The sequence below is a fragment of the Salvelinus alpinus genome, chromosome 38 (assembly GCF_045679555.1).
Source record: "Salvelinus alpinus chromosome 38, SLU_Salpinus.1, whole genome shotgun sequence".
Taxonomy (NCBI): domain Eukaryota; kingdom Metazoa; phylum Chordata; class Actinopteri; order Salmoniformes; family Salmonidae; genus Salvelinus; species Salvelinus alpinus.
In genome coordinates, this window is record NC_092123.1 from 995,448 (window position 1) to 1,013,642 (window position 18,195).

Genomic DNA, 18,195 nt, shown 5'->3' on the forward strand with positions numbered 1-18,195 from the left:
CAATGCCTTTACGGATACCAACCTCCTTTGTTTCCTTCTCAGGAGAGGGATCTCTCGGTTCCTTCTGTCCAGACCCATATTCGTCGTTGCCACCGGACCTGGCATCGGGCCAGGAAGGCTCTCCTTAGAGTTTCTGACCGGTATCAGATACAGGCGAACCGTCGCCGTATTCCTGCCCCAGCTTATACGGTTGGAGATAAGGTTTGGTTGGCTACACGGGATCTTCCTCTACGGACGGAGTCAAGGAAGTTGTCACCTAAGTTCATTGGTCCGTTTGTAGTGGAGAGAATCATAAATCCTGTGGTGGTTCGACTCAAGTTGCCTGCAACACTTAGAGTGCATCCCACTTTTCATGTCTCCTGTCTCAAGCCGGTTCACCTCAGTCCTCTGTTGCCTCCTCCTCCTCGTCCTCCTCCTCCTCGGATGATCGGAGGTGGTCCTGTCTACACGGTGCGCCGCATCATGGACTCCAGACGGCGGGGTCGAGGGTACCAGTTTCTAGTGGACTGGGAAGGATATGGTCCAGAGGAGAGGAGTTGGATTCCTCGGCGACAGATTCTGGATGACGACCTGATTCGTGACTTCTACCGCCTCCATCCTGGCGCTCCAGGTAGTCCGCCCGGTGGCGTTCGTCGGAGGGGGGGTACTGTCACGAATCCCGCTTCCTGAGTCTGGGTTTGCCTGTGTGTCTGTCCTGGAGTGTGTTTCAGGTGTCCTGGAACGCACCCTGTCTGGTTGCCGGGCGAATTAGCTCATTGGGAGATTGGTTTCACCCGCACCTGTTTCCCGTCAGTAATCTGCACACCTGTCCTGATCATCATCTCTACCCTTCAAAAGCTCTGACCTGACTTCCATTCCCTGCCGGATCGTTAGCCATGAATAGTATGTTGTGCCTGAGTACCAGACTCCAGTTGGATAGAATTTGTTTTGTTGTTTTCATTTACGTATTGCTTGCCTTGAACTTACCTCCGTTTGTTTTGTCTTCAGTTACTCACCTGGATCATTCACTCCATTCCCGCCTGGTTGACAGAGGATTCTGCTACTACATTGGATTCACCTATTTCCTCTCATCTACTCACCACCGCTGCCCGTTACGCCATCTGGATATATCTACCTTTTCACATTTCACTGTAAATAAATACTCACCTTCTTCCTACGCTCCTTGTCCTGGTCTGCTTCTGGGTTCGATCTTGAAAGATCGTGACACAGATATCCTAAAATGTAATCAAACTATAATATTTCTTACGGAAAGAAGTATGTTCAATACACGAATTTCCAAGACTGTGTCCCTGTACTAAAACGGATCTTTCTTATTCGTTTTTGAAGTTACAAGCCTGAAAACGTGAACATAGACTGCTGACACCCTGTGGAAGCCATAGGAATTACATCCTGGGAGCTAAAATTCAGTACGCCCCTATACTTTCCATTGTAAGAGCATGGGCTCTCAAAAAACAATCTGGTTGGCCTGAGCAACAGGCAATTTACTTTGGGCACGTCACACGTCAGGAGGAAATTGAGAAAAAAGGGCCTAAGAAGATTAAAGGCTTGTAACTAAGCATTGCACGGTAAGGTTGTATTCGGGGCATGTGAGAAATATGATTTGATTTGATATAGCCAGAGAGCTAGCTAGGTTTTTAAGAGAGAGCATTTCAATTGGCATCTCTCTCCCTGTTTTTAGTCACAGGTGGGCTTATGAGTTGTGTTCCACTTTTACTGGGGATAGCTTTATTTGCGACCTATGTACAAATTAGAATTGTGAAATAGCAGAGCATAAGAGAGTTGCCAAATCAATGTTACACTGAATGAATTAGTTAAGTTATGAGTTATTGTTATTAAATGTTATATTCCAATGTTATTACTTATATTCCATTCCAATATTATATTCCAATTATTTATTATTTTCTGAATTAAAAACAACTATTGAAAACCTTTTGCTCCTGAATGTCATTTTATAAACTGTTGTGATTTAAAATCTTGTATTATTAAATTAATATGTAGTGTAATTGTACATAATGGATTGTATGGAAAAGGAACAACAGAGACAATGAATGTGCAGGTGAATTAAAAAGAGGAACTTTACATCAAATCTCCTCATAGTGCGGATATTAATGTTGCTTATTTGAATCAGCAATTAGACATTGTTCTGAGGGGGGGGCTAGTTACCCCCTAGTACCCTAACGTCCATAAACTCCATCATCTAATAGCGTGCATTTGCAGCGCAAACCCGCAGATCATGAGTGGGTGGGAACTGCGATATTAATCCGCTGATCCCTGTGCCATTGAAAAACCAATACCGGTAATCTCCCCAAATAGATCCATTATGAACTCATAAAGCAATATGGCAAAAATCGGAATTATTTGTCGTTGCCTTCTAGCTGCATTTTATGTATGCCGTTTGTTGAATGCATCGACCTAGCTTGAGTGGTTCTCAGAAACCACCTCCAGAATTAAAAGACGTCCCGCCCCTTTTCCTGCTCATGTAACGTGAAAACCCACTGTCACTCACTTTGGTTGCCTAGTACCCTCCTGGCATCATGCTAGAGTGTGCCATGCCCACGGTTTTCAACAGAAACGCAACGATCTGCTAATAAATGGAACTGCTAGTTACTAGCGAGGCCATCAATACGCATTTTGTTTTCTGTTTATTTAACTAGCAGCTGTGTTTTCATGGGAAATGTATTAGCAAGTTAACGTCAGATAGCGCGATAACTCCCCCAAAAATGATGCGAGATTCAATCGAATGCTGCACTGCTAGCTAGTCAGCCAAATCTGACTGGGGAATGGTCATTTCTCAGTTTGCCAGCATCACAGCTCTGACACATCACGAAGTCGTTCAGCTAGCGAGACATAACGCTGGAACCTAGCTAGCGTTTAGTTGGATAGAAAAAGAGGACGAGCATTTGCTGGGGAGTGGTGACTGTGCCATTGCAAGACTGGCCATATGGATGCGTTGCCTTTGTGTGCATTTTACTGACAATTGTGGCTTGGCTCTAGCTAGGGGGCGGACGTCGCTGAGAAGGCGGACAGTTGGCTACGTTAGCTAACTAGCTTGTTGGATGTCGCGACAGTGCAGTTAGCCCCGTTCGTTGTGTCAGGCCAAGAACCAGGGGACGCACGAACCCAAGTCAGTGAACACAGGGTATCGCAATCGAGGCGGGTAATAGGGATAGTTAGCTAGCCAGGTAGCTAGCTAGTTGTCCAACTAGCTAGCTAACGTGAGAAATCTAAACAAGGCTTGAAGCGCGCATCAACGGAGAGAGGCCCTCAACACACCCCCTCGCACCGACACTGCCCCCTCTTCGTCGATCCTCCCGTGATTTGCTGAGATCTGTACACGGGTGAAGTCGGACAGTTCTCGGTTGGGGACAACTTGACAGCGAGGCCCCTAGCTCCCCTCCCCCATTCCCATCCAAGACCCTCCAGTCCACCTCCTCGCCAGACATTAGAAGCAAGGATCGTGGTATTAGATACCTAGCTAAAGTTAACCCAACCAGCTAGTCCATTCTAACCAGCGGGCTGCCAAAACCAGGAGGGATGACTTTGGAGTCGATGATGGCTTGCTGCCTGAGCGAAGAGGCGAAGGAATCGAAACGAATCAATGCGGAGATAGACAAACAACTCCGGCGAGACAAGCGGGACTCGAGGAGAGAACTGAAATTACTCCTTCTCGGTAACGCAAACTGTCATCCATATTTTGGGGTTTCTTTGAACCATAGGTAGCTAGTTGCCGTTTTGTGAAATATCAATTTAGCTAACTAGATAGGTTAGTTAGCTAGCTTCAGGCCTCCATTTTTCCCCCAAGTGAGCTAGCTAGCTATCTAATGTTAGCTAACCAGTAAATATGTATTAGTTAGTTCACGTTAGCTACCTAGATATGTGTTTGGTTAGCAAACGAGTTTGTTAGTTAGTCAGATGGGTTGGTAGCAAGCTACCTTCTGTTGCTAGCTAAATCACCAAGCCACTTGGCCAACATCTTGTCACTTTAGCTGTTGGTGCTACTAGTGCTTGCTAACTAGCTACCTAACGTTGGCATCTAGCTATTTGCTGTCATTGCATGCTTGCTAGCTAACTAACTGTGTATCTTGCTTACCATCAACTCACCCCTGGTTTAACTAGTCAATTAGTATATATACGTTCAGTTAGCTAGCTAAGTGCTAGGCTTCAATTTCATTCTTAGAACGGGGGAATGGTTCATAATCAAATCAAGTGGTTATGCTAACTATGTATTATTAGATGAGTAACGTTAGTGTCACCATATTGTTATATCTGCTGACTAGTACTGAATCCAAGTTCTACTACCACTAATACTATTACTACAAGGACTGGAGAGGTCCATTTCAGAATGAATCTGATGCTGAAAAGAATTTAAGCATATATGGTCATGTTAATGGTACTGTATTGCAGAAAACAGATCCCTCCCGTCTATTTTTATGAATGATCCATTGGAAGGTGATAGATTGTAACAGTTGTACTGCTAAATAAAGAATACAGGTGAGCTGAAAGGATGAATAGGACTAGGGGGTCACACATTACACAACCTGGCAGATGCAGTTCCTATAGCTAGGCCTAGGCTCTATATGGGAACGAGTTCTGGTGTGCTCTCTGAATTAAATGTATATATGAAACATTGGGTGCAGCTTCCCAACATCCGTCAGAAGCATGTAGATACTTGTGTGTGTCTGTATATGTGTGTCTGTGCTTTTACAGACCCCCACGACTGAGAGCATGGAGGCAAAGTCAGGAGAAACTCTTAAATGCTCCTGGCAGTAGAAGTTGTCCTTAGACACAGGTCTCTAGGATCAGTTTGGCGTTCCTAAATCCTAACCTTAGCCACAGGAGAAAAATAACTGGCCTTAGATTGCCAGTGTCTACCAGTCTTTTAGACATAAAAAAATTGCATTGTGTTTCTATTGGACAAGTTCATTTCGGGCAGTAGACTAGCTCTGTTTCAGAAACGTTTGCTCCCGTTTCACACTTACAAACATATCCCAGGTTGTCTGACACGTGTGATTGGCCCTCTCTCCAGTCGTTTCCCTGTGGACCCTGGCTCAGTTCTGAGAAGTAGGCCAAACCAAACCACACAGAGAGAGACACTATTTTATTGTAGGCTATTTAGTCATTTTTTTCTCTATTTTGTCACATTTTATCCTACTGTATTGTATTCTTGACTTGAACCTGTGGGGAGCATATTAGGCCTAGGTCATGTTGAAAAAAGTTATCTTTCACACGGAACAAAAAATATTAACACAACATGCAAAGTGTTGGTCCCATGTTTCATGAGCTGAAATAAAAAATTCTCGAAATGTTTCATACGCACAAAAAGCTTATTTCTCTCATTCTGTGCACAAATTTGTTTACATCTCTGTTAGTAACTTTCTCCTTTTGCCAAGATAATCCATCCACCTGACAGGTGTGGTATATCAATAATCTAATTAAACAACATGATCATTACACAGGTGCACCTTGTGCTGGGGGCAATAAAAGGCCACAGATGTCTCAAGTTTTGAGGGAGTGTGCAGTTGGCATGCTGACTGAAGGAATGTCCACCAGAGTTATTGCTAGAGAATTTAATGTTAATTTCTATACCATAAGCAATGTCGTTTTGGAGAATTTGGCCTTACATCCAACCGGCCTTACAACTGCAGACCACGTGTAACCATGCCAGCCGAGGACCTCCACATCCGGCTTCTTCAGCCCCCTGGACAGCTGATGAAACTGGGTTTGCACAACCAAAGAATTTCTGCACAAGCTGTCAGAAACCATCTCAGGGAAGCTCATGTGGGTTCTCGTCGTCCTCACCAGGGTCTTGACCTAACTGCAGTTCGGCATCGTAACTGACTTCAGTGGGCAAATGCTCACCTTTGATGGCCACTGATACGATGGAGAAGTGTGCTCTTCATGGATGAATCCCGGTTTCAACTGTACCGGGCAGATGGCAGACGTTGTGATCAGAGTGCTCCATGGTAGCAGTGGGGTTATGGTATAGACAGGCATAAGCTATGGACAACGAACACAATTGCATTTAAGAGATGGCAATTTGATAGCACAGAGATACCATGATGAGATCCTGAGGCCCAATGTCTTACCATTCATCCACGCTATCACCTCATGTTTCAGCATGATAATGCATGGCCCAATGTTGCAAGGATCTATGCACAATTCCTGGAAGCTGAAAATGTCCCAGTTCTTCCATGGCCTGCATACTCATCAGACATGTCACCCATTGAGCATGTTTGGGATGCTCTGGATTGGCGTGTACGACAGCGTGTTCCAGTTCCCACCAATATCCAACAACTTCACACAGCCATTGAAGAGGCCACAATCAACAGCCTGATCAACTCTATGTGAAGGAGATGTCACGCTGCATGAGGCAAATGGTGCTGAAACCAGATACTGATTGGTTTTCTGATCCCCTCCCCTACTTTTTTTTTTTTAAGGTATCTGTGACCAATAGATGCATATCTGTATTCACAGTCTTGTGAATACCATAGATTAGGGCATCATTAATTGCTTTCTATTGATTGATTTCCTTTGAACAGTAACTCAGTAACTTTGAAATTCTTGCATATTGCGTTTTATATTTTTGGTGTGTACACACACACACACTATCTGTACCCAGTAGGCTCAGTAGGATTACTGTTCCCCACTTCCATTTCTCAATTCTACTGCTTCAGAGTGGAGCACAGAGAGGATGGATGTGTGGGTTGGCACTGCTCACTTCATCATCAATATATCTCTGTTTATACCTACTGACTATTCCTACTCTTGTGATGCAATGCTGTGTGAGTCTAGGACCAGGGCTGGAACTAAAGCCAGTACTAGTTCTGCAGGATCAGCTACCCCTGATCAGTGGAGAAGTCTACTTCCTGTATCAGATTTTCAGATTTTAGTCTGTCAGTGGGTCTTCTTTGAGAGGCAGTGTGTGCCTGTGCCTCTGTGTGACCAGTCATGCTGTACACAGACTATTCTAAGTGAGTTAAGGCTGTGCATTTGTGTGTCTGAGCAGGGATAAGGAGGTGTAAAGAAGGATTAGTCCTGGTCTATAATAGGCTTTGTTAAACATGGCTAAAGCTTAGAGTGATATGTCACTGACTCCTATTAGTCACACGTCTCACTAGGGCTATGCTTGGTTTTCCAGGTCAATTACCTTGTTTTTAAGCTCCATAGTTCTACACTCTCCTGTTCAATGCATGATGTTACGAGTACCTGAGTCCCAGGCTGTTGCATTTATCAGGAGTTGATTGTACATGCAAATACTGTGGTTTCCTATGGCTCGGTTGGTTGAAGTGCTTGTATGACCAGAGTTGAGTTTTGATGCCTGGAGATGGGACAGGCCATGGAGACCTCACTCACTCTCTACCCCCCATCTCCCCTGTAACATGTGCTGCTGAGGGCCATATCAGGCCTTGGGACCAGCCATGCTCCACAGCTCTGGTGGCGTTTTCCTCTACTTGGTCAAAACACAGAGAGGGCTCTAGGCTGGTGGCTGCTGTAGCTTGACTAGGGACTGGCTGGCTGGGATGGGGGCTGCTGCAGCTCGACTGGGGGCTGCTGCAGCTCGACTGGGGGCTGCTGTTGCTTGACTTGGGACTGGCTGGCTGGGCTGGGGGCAGCTGTTGCCTGAATTGGGGCTGTGTTGGCTGGCTGGGCTGGGGGCTGCTGCAGCATGACTTGGAGCTGTGTATCTGTGGCCTGGGTGACCTGGGCTGTTGGCTAAATGAACTGCTGCCTACTCAGTCTCTTTCTTGCCCTGCTGCTTCGCTCCAAATGGGAGGGGTTTCCATGTCGGGCTAGCAGGGCTCAGCCTCTCCCAATGGAGAAGAAACTAGCTCAGATGAAGTTCGATTTGGGTGGTCACTCACTAGCCAGGGGCAGGCTGAGGGGTTTAGTTCTAAACCCTGGTGACGGTCAGAGCAGAAATAGCCTGGAGGAGAGAAGACTCAGGTGTTCTCTCATTATTTTGGTCATATAAGGGAATGTTGTCATGCTTCTTGAGCTAGACTTGACAGCTGTGTGTGTGTGTGTGTGTTAAATCCCTCCATGCCAAGGGTCAGGTTTAGGGATAATGATCTGACTTGCATTACATAAATACTAGTACAAAAAAATTGCATAATTCTATATTCCATTTTTTTTACCTCCTAGGCCATCAACACAGTTTTCAGGTTCACCAAACTTTTTATAGGATTCTGACCCACTGTGACTGACTGGCTGGTTCACAGTCTGACAAACACACACACATATACACACACTCAGAAGTCAGCCTACTTTCCCAGGTGCTCACCTTGTTAATGAAGAGCATTTTAATCGAGTGTGTGTCCCACAGCCGCCAATCCTCATGGAACACCACACACACACAGCCCAAACGAGGTCATGCATTTCTCTCTGGAGATGTAGGGGGGTTATGAGGCAGTGTTCTAGACTAACTTTTATTCTAGTGGCTCTGGTGCTCCCAACGTTTTCAGTTGATGGCGCCAGCACATGATTTGGTCGTCCCGGTTTTTCACCGCTGCTCAGCAATAATGACCTGACCTGTGTCTCGTAATGTGCCTGCATTCCATACAGAACCTAGTAATGACTAGCTGTCTTTTATATTCACATGCCCTAGCAGAGCTTGACATTCAGGTACATTTGCCACTGGCACACCGGGCCAGTGCCAACTGGAAGCTACTGGCCCGAATTAAAATAATACTGACCAGGGAAAGCGAACGATGCACCCATCATTTAAATGTTACCTATCGCTTGCGGGCTTAGCAAGTAGCCTATAGTCTATAATGACCTACCCTCCATACCCAAAGAAATTACATTTTAACTTGACAATATAATTTATATTGATTGTTTGGAGAGAAAAAAATTGTGCAAAGATTTTATTTTATCTGAAAAGGGTGTTAAAAGATTTTTGAAGTCACTTTGTAGGGTTCTATAAAATCAGTTTTTATCTTTTGGTAAATTCAGTTCGCGCGGTTTTATTTTTCCAGGATTCTGAGTTATCATAGTTTTTTTTCAGGTTCACTCTCAAAATCACTTTTTTATAGAAAAGAACATTCCATTTCTGTATTTAAGTCCACAACAATGCTTAAACCACATCAGGAGAACAAAAGCAACATTGGAGGGTGTAGTTGCCCTTTTAATTTGTGTAAACTAGCAAGAGACCATTGTTTGGCTAGTTGTGTTTTTACTGTAGGCTACAATGTCACTGTAGGCTACATCTGATGGCAGTTTGCTAAACAAATGTCCTGCGATTGATACAAATCATCATGATATCATTCTGCCAGGTAGACCTACTTTGCAGACATTTAATTGGGAAGCTTTTTTGGGGAATGCCTTTAGAAATGTTCATTCAGCCTCCCAAGTGGCACTACAGCGCAGTGTTGCGAAGTCACTACAGCCTGGGGTTCGATCCCAGGCTGTGTCACAACCGGCCGTGACCGGGAGTCCCATAGGGCGGTGCACAATTGCCCAGCATCGTCCGGGTTAGGGGAGGGTTTGGGCGGGGGGCTTTACTTGGCTCATCGTGCTCTAGCGACTCCTTGTGGCGGGCCGGGCGCCTGCAGGGTGACTTCGGTTGTCAGTTGAACGGTGTTTCCTCCGACACATTGCTGCTGGCTTCAGGGTTAAGCGAACAGGTGTTAAGAAGCGCGGTTTGGTGGGTCATGTTTCGGAAGAGGCATGACTCGACCTTCGCCTCTCTCTCTCGAGCCCGTTGGGGAGTTTCAGCAATGAGACAAAATCGTAATCACAAAAATTGGGGAGAAAAAGGGGGTAAAAATTACAACAAAGTTAATTCAAACATTGCATGATGACTGAATTGCGCATCGCAAAGATTCAACCAAGACTTCGAACCAACATTTTTGAATACCTGGTTTACTTACCCATTGCTGTTTTGAAAAGCTAATTGTGAACCAAAGACTAACGTGACCAGCTACATTTTTTTTCCACTTGTACCCTAGCAACCAATAAAAAAAAAGTGTCGTACTGCCAAGTCAAGTGGTTGCAAATGCAATGTTAGTTTTTTTGCAATTTTGATCCTTGTGAGGGTAGAGGGGAAAATTGTCACATTTACTACCCCCTTGTCAGTCCCAAGGGGCCAAGGTTCCGTTCTAGAAGCACTGTTTCGACTGCTCCTACAGTTTTGTTTCGGTACTGCAGTTTAACTGACACCCAGCCCAGAAAGATAATTGCCACATAGAGAAGTCAGATTAGAAAATTCCTAATAAGCAGCTCTCGAATTTCCAGGCGGCATCGACGGCCATGGCCGTAATGCCCCCCCCCCCCCCCCCAAAATCCATGCCTTGCAGCCAAAGTGGCCATTGTGACCTTGCGCTGAATACAATAATTATTCTTCCCTTCTCCCAGCTGCCAATCACCCTGCTCCGAAGCACCTCTCGCTCACATGTCTTTCTCAGATAATTAAATTCTTATTAACCAATGCCTGTCACGTGATTGGGTCCTTCTCACTGGCATCGCAGCTCCGAAGTAGGCTACAAGTGAAGACGGACTCATCAGGGATGCAACCGCGGGCCATTCTTATCTGAATTCTGATGTGCATATAACCTGTTATCAGCAGTCTGCTTTACCACAATGCAAATGTCTACCTCTGGATTTGCATACACACACACACACACACACACACACACACACACACACACGTAAATCACTAGGTAGGGCCCTATAAAAACGGAATCCAGACAGAAACGGAATAAAAAAGGCGCATCAACAAGATGAGTATGCCTAATGAACAGCAAAAGCACTAGCCTATGTCAATCTACTATGCCCCATAGTACAAAAGTTGAGACGTTCTATTGTGCAGGAAATAAATATCCCAAACACTCTGGGACAGTTGTGGGATGCGACGGAACCCAAATTAATACAACCACTGTACATCATTTTTTATTTTTTTATTTTTAAGCAATGAGTCTGATGCAACAGATCAGAAAGTTAAGCTGAAAATGTTGATGAACTATTAGGCTATTTCTTCACATTTATAAAGCACAGCAATGCGCACGCGGCAGTAGGCTATAAGCATGAATGTTCCAAAATGCAATTAGCAGCAAAAGTGCACCACACATGCGAGTGGTTTCATATGACAGAGATGAAAAATACCCTTCAGTAATGTATACCTCCATTACACCTAAATTGTCATTGTGCGTGCAACAAAAGTTCAACATCCACCTTATGCTACCATTTCTGCATTTGATAAATCCAACCTATGAATCAAACAGAACGCACTGCAACGCAATGCTACAAGGCAAACGCAGCGTTCCATTGGAAATGAATGTACTTCTGGTGTACAAAATGCAATGATGCTGTCGGTGTGATGGAGGCGTTAGAAAGAGGGAAGACCTAAAGATGCATGGGTTGTTAATGACTAGGATTGTGTCTTTGGCTGCTGGACAACAAAAGAAAGTTGAGAACATGAGACACTGGTTTCAATGGCATATGAGGAAGTGTTTATAAAATAATCCCCTTAACATTCCTATGGTCAGAACATGGTAAGACATGCCTCATAAAATGATAAACTTCCAGGTTTTAACCAATTACGTTTATGGTTAAGTAGTTTCAAAATGTTGACTCCCTCCATTCAGATTGGGTGATGTTTAAGTGCACATCAGGCACTGGCCTTTCTTTCCTATCGGAACGAACAGTCCCTCAAGTATGTGGACAGAATAAAGCCTTTAGATAGTAATAATGATCCTACTTTATATTTATCAAACATGACTGCCGTTTAGCCTGTATCTATGTAATTAAAAGTCTCGTTTAAAGTTTGGCTACATTTTCAGGCGCCTCCCTCATGTCAGCATCGGTCCTGACATGATATGCTCTTGCCAATACGCATAGGCTATCACCTGCACTTCGTCATGTATGCTAATTATTTCTGTACATTTACATAACTTCTGTTACGAAAAACATAAGTGTTTCAGTTTTCAAATCGATTTAAATTGACTATTTTGGTTAATGGCCTTGGGGCCCTGGCAGATGGCCTTGGGGCCCTGGCAGATGGCCTTGGGGCCCTGGCAGATGGCCTTGGTGGCCTTGGTGCCCTAGCAGATGGCCTTGGTACCCCTAGCAGATGGCCTTGGTACCCCTAGCAGATGGCCTTGGTACCCCTAGCAGATGGCCTTGGTAGCCCTAGCAGATGGCCTTGGTAGCCCTAGCAGATGGCCTTGGTGCCCTGGCACATTGGGCTCCTCTTGAAGGCCAAATGGCCTTGCCCCTAAGAAGATCCAGCCCCTTTAGTCATCACATTTGTGACAAAAAAATCGGAATTAGTCAAATAATTGTAGCAGAGGCCGAAAATTCACCCCCCAAAAAAGCAACTTAATTTGTCACTCACAGCCAAAGATATTAACATTTATATATTCATCAGATGTCTAAGGTGATGACGTTGTGGCTGGCCCCGCTGCTCCCTGTGCGCACTGAGTGGTAGTGCACATGTGATGCTGGTCTGTATAAACCGTGTGCAACCCGGATATAGACGGTCCATGAATTGGTGAACGTGAGTAGATTACCTTGAAAACAACGAGGCGTACGTCTTGGACGCAGTCTCCAGTTCTTATACCCCAGTGGTCAGACCCCCACGTCTCTTTCTCCCCCTCTCTGTATCCCTATTTCTCTGCACCCCCTCTCTCATCATTCCCTTTTTCTGTCTCTTTATATCCCCTCCCCCCTGTTGATGTCAGAATGGAACTGATACACTGGTTTGTTCCCCCTTCTTTCCCTAAGCTTGGGGATAAGTGTGTGTGTGTGTGTGTGTGTGTGTGTGTGTGTGTGTGTGTGTGTGTGTGTGTGTGTGTGTGTGTGTGTGTGTGTGTTTAGGTAGGCCAACTAAGGAAGGTGGGGTGTCACAGCGTAGGTAACATTGACTGGCCTGGGGTGCTGACCACAGGATCTCTATAACCACAGTTGGTAGGCAGCTGGTGTGTGTTGTATGCCTTAGGGCTGCCACGTGTGTGTGTGTGTGTGTCTCCTAAATGCTGCCAGAGAGATACGTATACTTTGGGACGCCCAGCAGGCATGCTCCTGTCTCTTCGCTCCAAATGTCTCTGTGTTAACTATGATTAGCTGAATAGTCCTTTATTTCTTCTCCTTTCTAAAGTAGTACACACACATCTACGTTTCCACAACAGGTTCAGGGTACAACAAAACCACCTTGGGGAAAAACGAATCGAAAAATACGTAGTAGTTGTGTTTTTTGTTAGGTGCGAGGCATTGTTGACGAAGCTTGGGCAGCATCGACACGGTCTATGATCACGTTCCCATCCCACAGTGGGGAAATCCAGAAATGAGCTACACAGATAATCAACCACAGTTCACCACTGGTTAACCTCACCTAACCTGTTATCAGCAGTCTGCTTTACCACAATGCAAATGTCTACCTCTGGATTTGCAAACACACTTATATATATACACACACACACACACACACACACATAAGTCACTAGGTAGGGCCCTATAAAAACGGAATCCAGACATAGAAACAGAATAAAAAAATGTATTGAACTTATTAGAAAAGTAGTTAAATTGCACTGAACTGTCAGCAGAGGAAATCCATTCTGAGATATTACAGGTTGTGTCTGCATGTGCAGACTTTGGTCTGGTTTGTTGGGGTTCAGTGTTTTTTATTTGTTTCTAAATCGGAAATCTACTATGTACAGTACCAGTCCAAGGTTTGGACACACCTACTCATTCAAGGGTTTTTCTTTATTTTTACTATGCTCTACATTGTAGAATAATAATGAAAACATAAACTATGAAATAATACATATGGAATCATGTAGTAACCAAAAGTTTGAAACAAATCAAAATATATTTTAGATTCTAGAAAGTAGCCACCCTTTGCCTTGATGACAGCTTTGCACACACTTGGCATTCTCTCAACCAGCTTCACCTGGAATGCTTTTTCCAACAGTCTTGAAGGAGTTCCCACATATGCTGAGCTCTTGTTGGCTGCTTTTCCTTCAGTCTGTGGTCCAACTCATCCCAAACCATCTTAATTGGGTTGAGGTCGGGTGGTTGTGGAGGCCAGGTCATCTGATGCAGCACTCCATCACTCTCCTTCTTGGTCAAATAGTTCTTACACAGCCTATTGGTGTGTTGGGTCATTGTCCTGTTGACAAACAAATGATCGTACCACTAATCGCAAACCAGAAGGGATGGCGTATCGCTGCTGAATGCTGTGTGCCTTGAATTTTTGTATAAATCACAGTGTCACCAGAGTTTTGATGTCTTCACTATTCTACAATGTAGAAAATAGTAAAAATAGAGAAAAACCCTGGAATGAGTCGGTGTGTCCAAACTTTTGACTGGTACCGTATAATATATAAAAGACGCTGCTGATGTAAGGTCAGTTTTGTATTTCCCCTTCACAGTATTGGGATGCAGCCCAAAGAGAGAAGAGGCTGTAACAGTGTTGGGACACGGCCTGTGTCCTCAGTGAAAGATCAGTCTGAGGTCTGATTTATTTCTCGTGACCCTATCATAAGATCTCTCCCTCCATCTCGCTTCTGTTCTGTCGCTTCCTCTCCTCTAGAGCACACTACCAGCCTCTGTCTCCCTCCTCTCCCCCAGCCCACTCCCGCCTCCCCTTCTCTTCACCCAGCCTCTGTCTCCCTCCTCTCCCCCAGCCCACTCCCCCCTTCTCTTCACCCAGCCCACTCCCGCCTCCTCTCCCCCAGCCCACTCCCCCCTTCTCTTCACCCAGCCCACTCCCGCCTCCACTCCCCCAGCCCACTCCCCCCTTCTCTTCACCCAGCCCACTCCCGCCTCCACTCCCCCAGCCCACTCCCGCCTCCACTCCCCCAGCCCACTCCCGCCTCCACTCCCCCAGCCCACTCCCGCCTCCACTCCCCCAGCCCACTCCCGCCTCCACTCCCCCAGCCCACTCCCGCCTCCACTCCTCTCCCCCAGCCCACTCCCGCCTCCACTCCCCCAGCCCACTCCCGCCTCCCCCCCCAGCCCACTCCCGCCTCCCCTTCACCCAGCCTCGCCCTTACTCCAGCTCTCCTCTCATGCCCCTAATCTTTGTCTTCCTCCCACTCCCCTTGGCTGGAAACCATCTCCACCATTATCATCCACCCCCCCCTTCCTCTCTCTTCCCTTCGCCTCTCCCGTCCCTCAGCTCATTCTCCTCCCTGTCAAGCATTTGGGATATTCAGAACTAGAATCTGTCCATTCTTTTTTGGTGGCGACCTAAAAAAACGGAGGTCACCTTTTAATAGATCACACTGCTGGGTTTGATAACGCTTTCCTTCCCAGTCGGCAAAGAGAGAGAGAGAGAGAGAGCGAACCAGAGCAACGCTTACATATACACTCTCACACCTTTTACTAGCTGACACTACTTGGGTCTTTCCAGGCTGCAGCACGAGAAAGACAGCAGTGCTTAGAAAAACGCCCACGAGGCTACAGCGCAGGGTGAAACACACAGCCCACACACACACACACGTCTGGTAAAGAGAGGGGTGTATGTGGTATCAGATATGATGGTGGCAAGAGAGCAGAATAATAGGGGAACCTTGCGCAAATACCTCAGCAAACAGAAACACACAGCACTGATTTTTAGCGGACACTAAACACTACAATGGAAAAATTATTTGGTAAATGCACACAAACGTTGAATGTGTTTGTTTAACATACAATTCTTCAGGGAAACAGAAAGATAGCATGCAGTCAGCAAAAAAATCTGGACGTTGTGTTGAACTTGAGTAGTGTGTACACACACACACACACACACACACACACGTCAAAAGTTTGGACACACCTACGCATTCAAGGGATTTTCTTTATTTTAACTATTTTCTACGTTGTAGAATAATAGTGAAGACATCAAAACTATGAAATAACACATATGGAATCATGTAATAACCAGAAAATTGTTAAAATCAAAATATATTTTATATTTGAGATTCTTCAAAGTACCACCATTTGCCTTGATGACAGCTTTGCATACTCTTGGCATTCTCTCAACCAATTTCACAAGGTAGTCACCTGGAATGCATTTCAACAGGTGCCTTGTTAAATTTGTGGAATTTCTTTCCTTCTTAATGCGTTTGAGACAATTAGTTGTGTTGTGACATGGTAGGGTGCAGTCGCAAAAACCCATCAAGCGCTATGATGAAACTGGCTCTCATGAGGACCGCCACAGGAAAGGAAGACCCAGAGTTACCTCTGCTGCAGAGGATAAGTTCATTAGAGTTAACTGCACCTCAGACTGCAGCCCAAATAAATGCTTCACAGAGTTCAAGTAACAGACACATCTCAACATCAACTGTTCAGAGGAGACTGCATGAATCAGGTCTTCACGGTCAAATTGCTGCAAAGAAACCACCACTAAAGGACACCAATAAGAAGAAAACACTTGATTGGGCTAAGAAACACGAGCAATGGACATTAGACCAGTGGACATCTGTCCTTTGGTCTGATGAGTCCAAACTGTCTTTGTGAAACGCAGAGTAGGTGAACGGATGATCTCTGCATGTGTGGTTCCCACCGTGAAGAATGGTGGAGGAGGTGTGATGGTGTGGTGGTGCTCTGCTGTTGACAGTATCAGTGACTTATTTAGAATTCAAGGCACACTTAATCAGCATGGCTACCACTGCATTCTGCAGCGATCCGCCATCCCATCTGGTTTGCGTTTAGTGGGACTATTATTTGTTTTTCAACAGGACACTGACCGAAAACACACCTCCAGGCTGTGTAAGGGCTATTTGACCAAAAAGGAGAGTGATTGAGTGCTGCATCAGATGACCTGGCCTCCACAATCGCCCGACCTCAACCCAATTGAGATGGTTTGAGATGAGTAGGGCTGCAGAGTGAAGGAAAATCAGCCAACAAGTGCTCAGCTTATGTGGGAACTTCTTCAAGACTGTTGGATAAGCATTCCTCATGAAGCTGGTTGAGAGAATGCCAAGTGTGCAAAGCTGTCATCACGGCAAAGGGTGGCTACTTTCTAGAATCTAAAATATATTTTGATTTGCTTAACACTTTTTTGGTAACTACATGATTCCATATGTGTTATTTCATAGTTTTGATGTCTTCACTATTATTCTACAATGTAGAAAATAGTAAAAATAAAGAAAACCCTTAAATGAGTAGGCGTGTCCAAACGTTTGACTGGTAATCTATATATTTTTTTATTTAACCTTTATTTATGTAGGCAAGTCAGTTAAGAACAAATTCTTATTCACAATGATGGCCTACCAAAAGGCCTCCTACGGGGGCGGGGGCTGGGATTAAAAACATAATACAAAACACACATCACGACAAGAGGCACCACAACACTACATGTAGAGAGACAAAAGACAACAGCATAGCATGGCAGCAACAGATGACAACACAGCATGGTAGCGACACCACATGACAACAACATGGTAGCAACACAACATGGCAGCAGCACAACAGTTGTCTAGGAACAACTTCATCCTCCTCCTCAGTATTGTATCTAACAGACTGAAGAGAGGAGCAGGGCCCTTCTACATAGCAGCAGAGAGAGAGCCTGAGGCACAGTTATATTTACTATCCGCTAGGAAAGAAAGAGGAACAACTGCAGGGGGAGAGAAGAGGGGTTGCCATGGCAACCGAGATATGGCTGCTCTTCAAAAACCTTGAATGTAGGTGTTGGTGTTTATTTCTCCAGCTCTTTCAGTTTGCAGATATAGCAGATCTGTGTTTAGGGATTGACATGGCAGTAGCCTGTTGGTAGCCTGCCTCAGGGTATATGTGTATTTCTGTGCATATGGTGCAGAGAGGCTAAGAAATATGGGTTACCAGCAGCCCCCTTGGCTAGTGAGGGTTTAGCCAGCTAGCTGAAGTAAATCTAGCTAAAATGGTTACTTTGTGAATTTCTGATTTGGACAAGTTCAGATGGTACCTCGCCGTTTCTTTCCGTCTCGTGCGTGCTAGACACGACCCAGGTGAGGACAGTTGGTGACATAAATCAATGAATTACCAGGGAGAACAGAGAAGCAGCGGTATTGTGGACCTGTAGGCCTGGAGGGGAACACCACTCCTTTAAAAGACAAGCGGCTCAAGTTGTTTAATCTCACTCAATGATATGGCTGTTATTGTCTTCCATAACCCTCCCCCCCCTTATATCTCACTCACTCACAGATGGCTGTAGTATTGGGACAAAGAACCTTTGACATATCTGAGAGCATAAACAGTTTAGCGTAATCTATTAGACCTGTTCCCAGTACTGTTTTG

General features: G+C 45.2%; 1 protein-coding gene across 2 annotated transcripts in view; it reads left to right on the top strand.

Annotated features, from left to right (window-relative positions):
• Nucleotides 1-2,536: 2,536 nt before the first annotated feature.
• The window catches only part of gna11b (guanine nucleotide binding protein (G protein), alpha 11b (Gq class)), a 36,267-nt gene continuing 20,608 nt past the window's right edge, over nucleotides 2,537-18,195 (top strand). The window contains exon 1 of one of the 2 annotated variants that reach the window (XM_071387195.1): nucleotides 2,537-3,670. In XM_071387195.1, the coding sequence (XP_071243296.1) occupies nucleotides 3,535-3,670 (136 nt within the window). In that variant the 5' untranslated portion in view covers nucleotides 2,537-3,534. The remainder of the gene's footprint in view (nucleotides 3,671-18,195) is intronic. The other variant, XM_071387196.1, reaches the window with a different exon arrangement.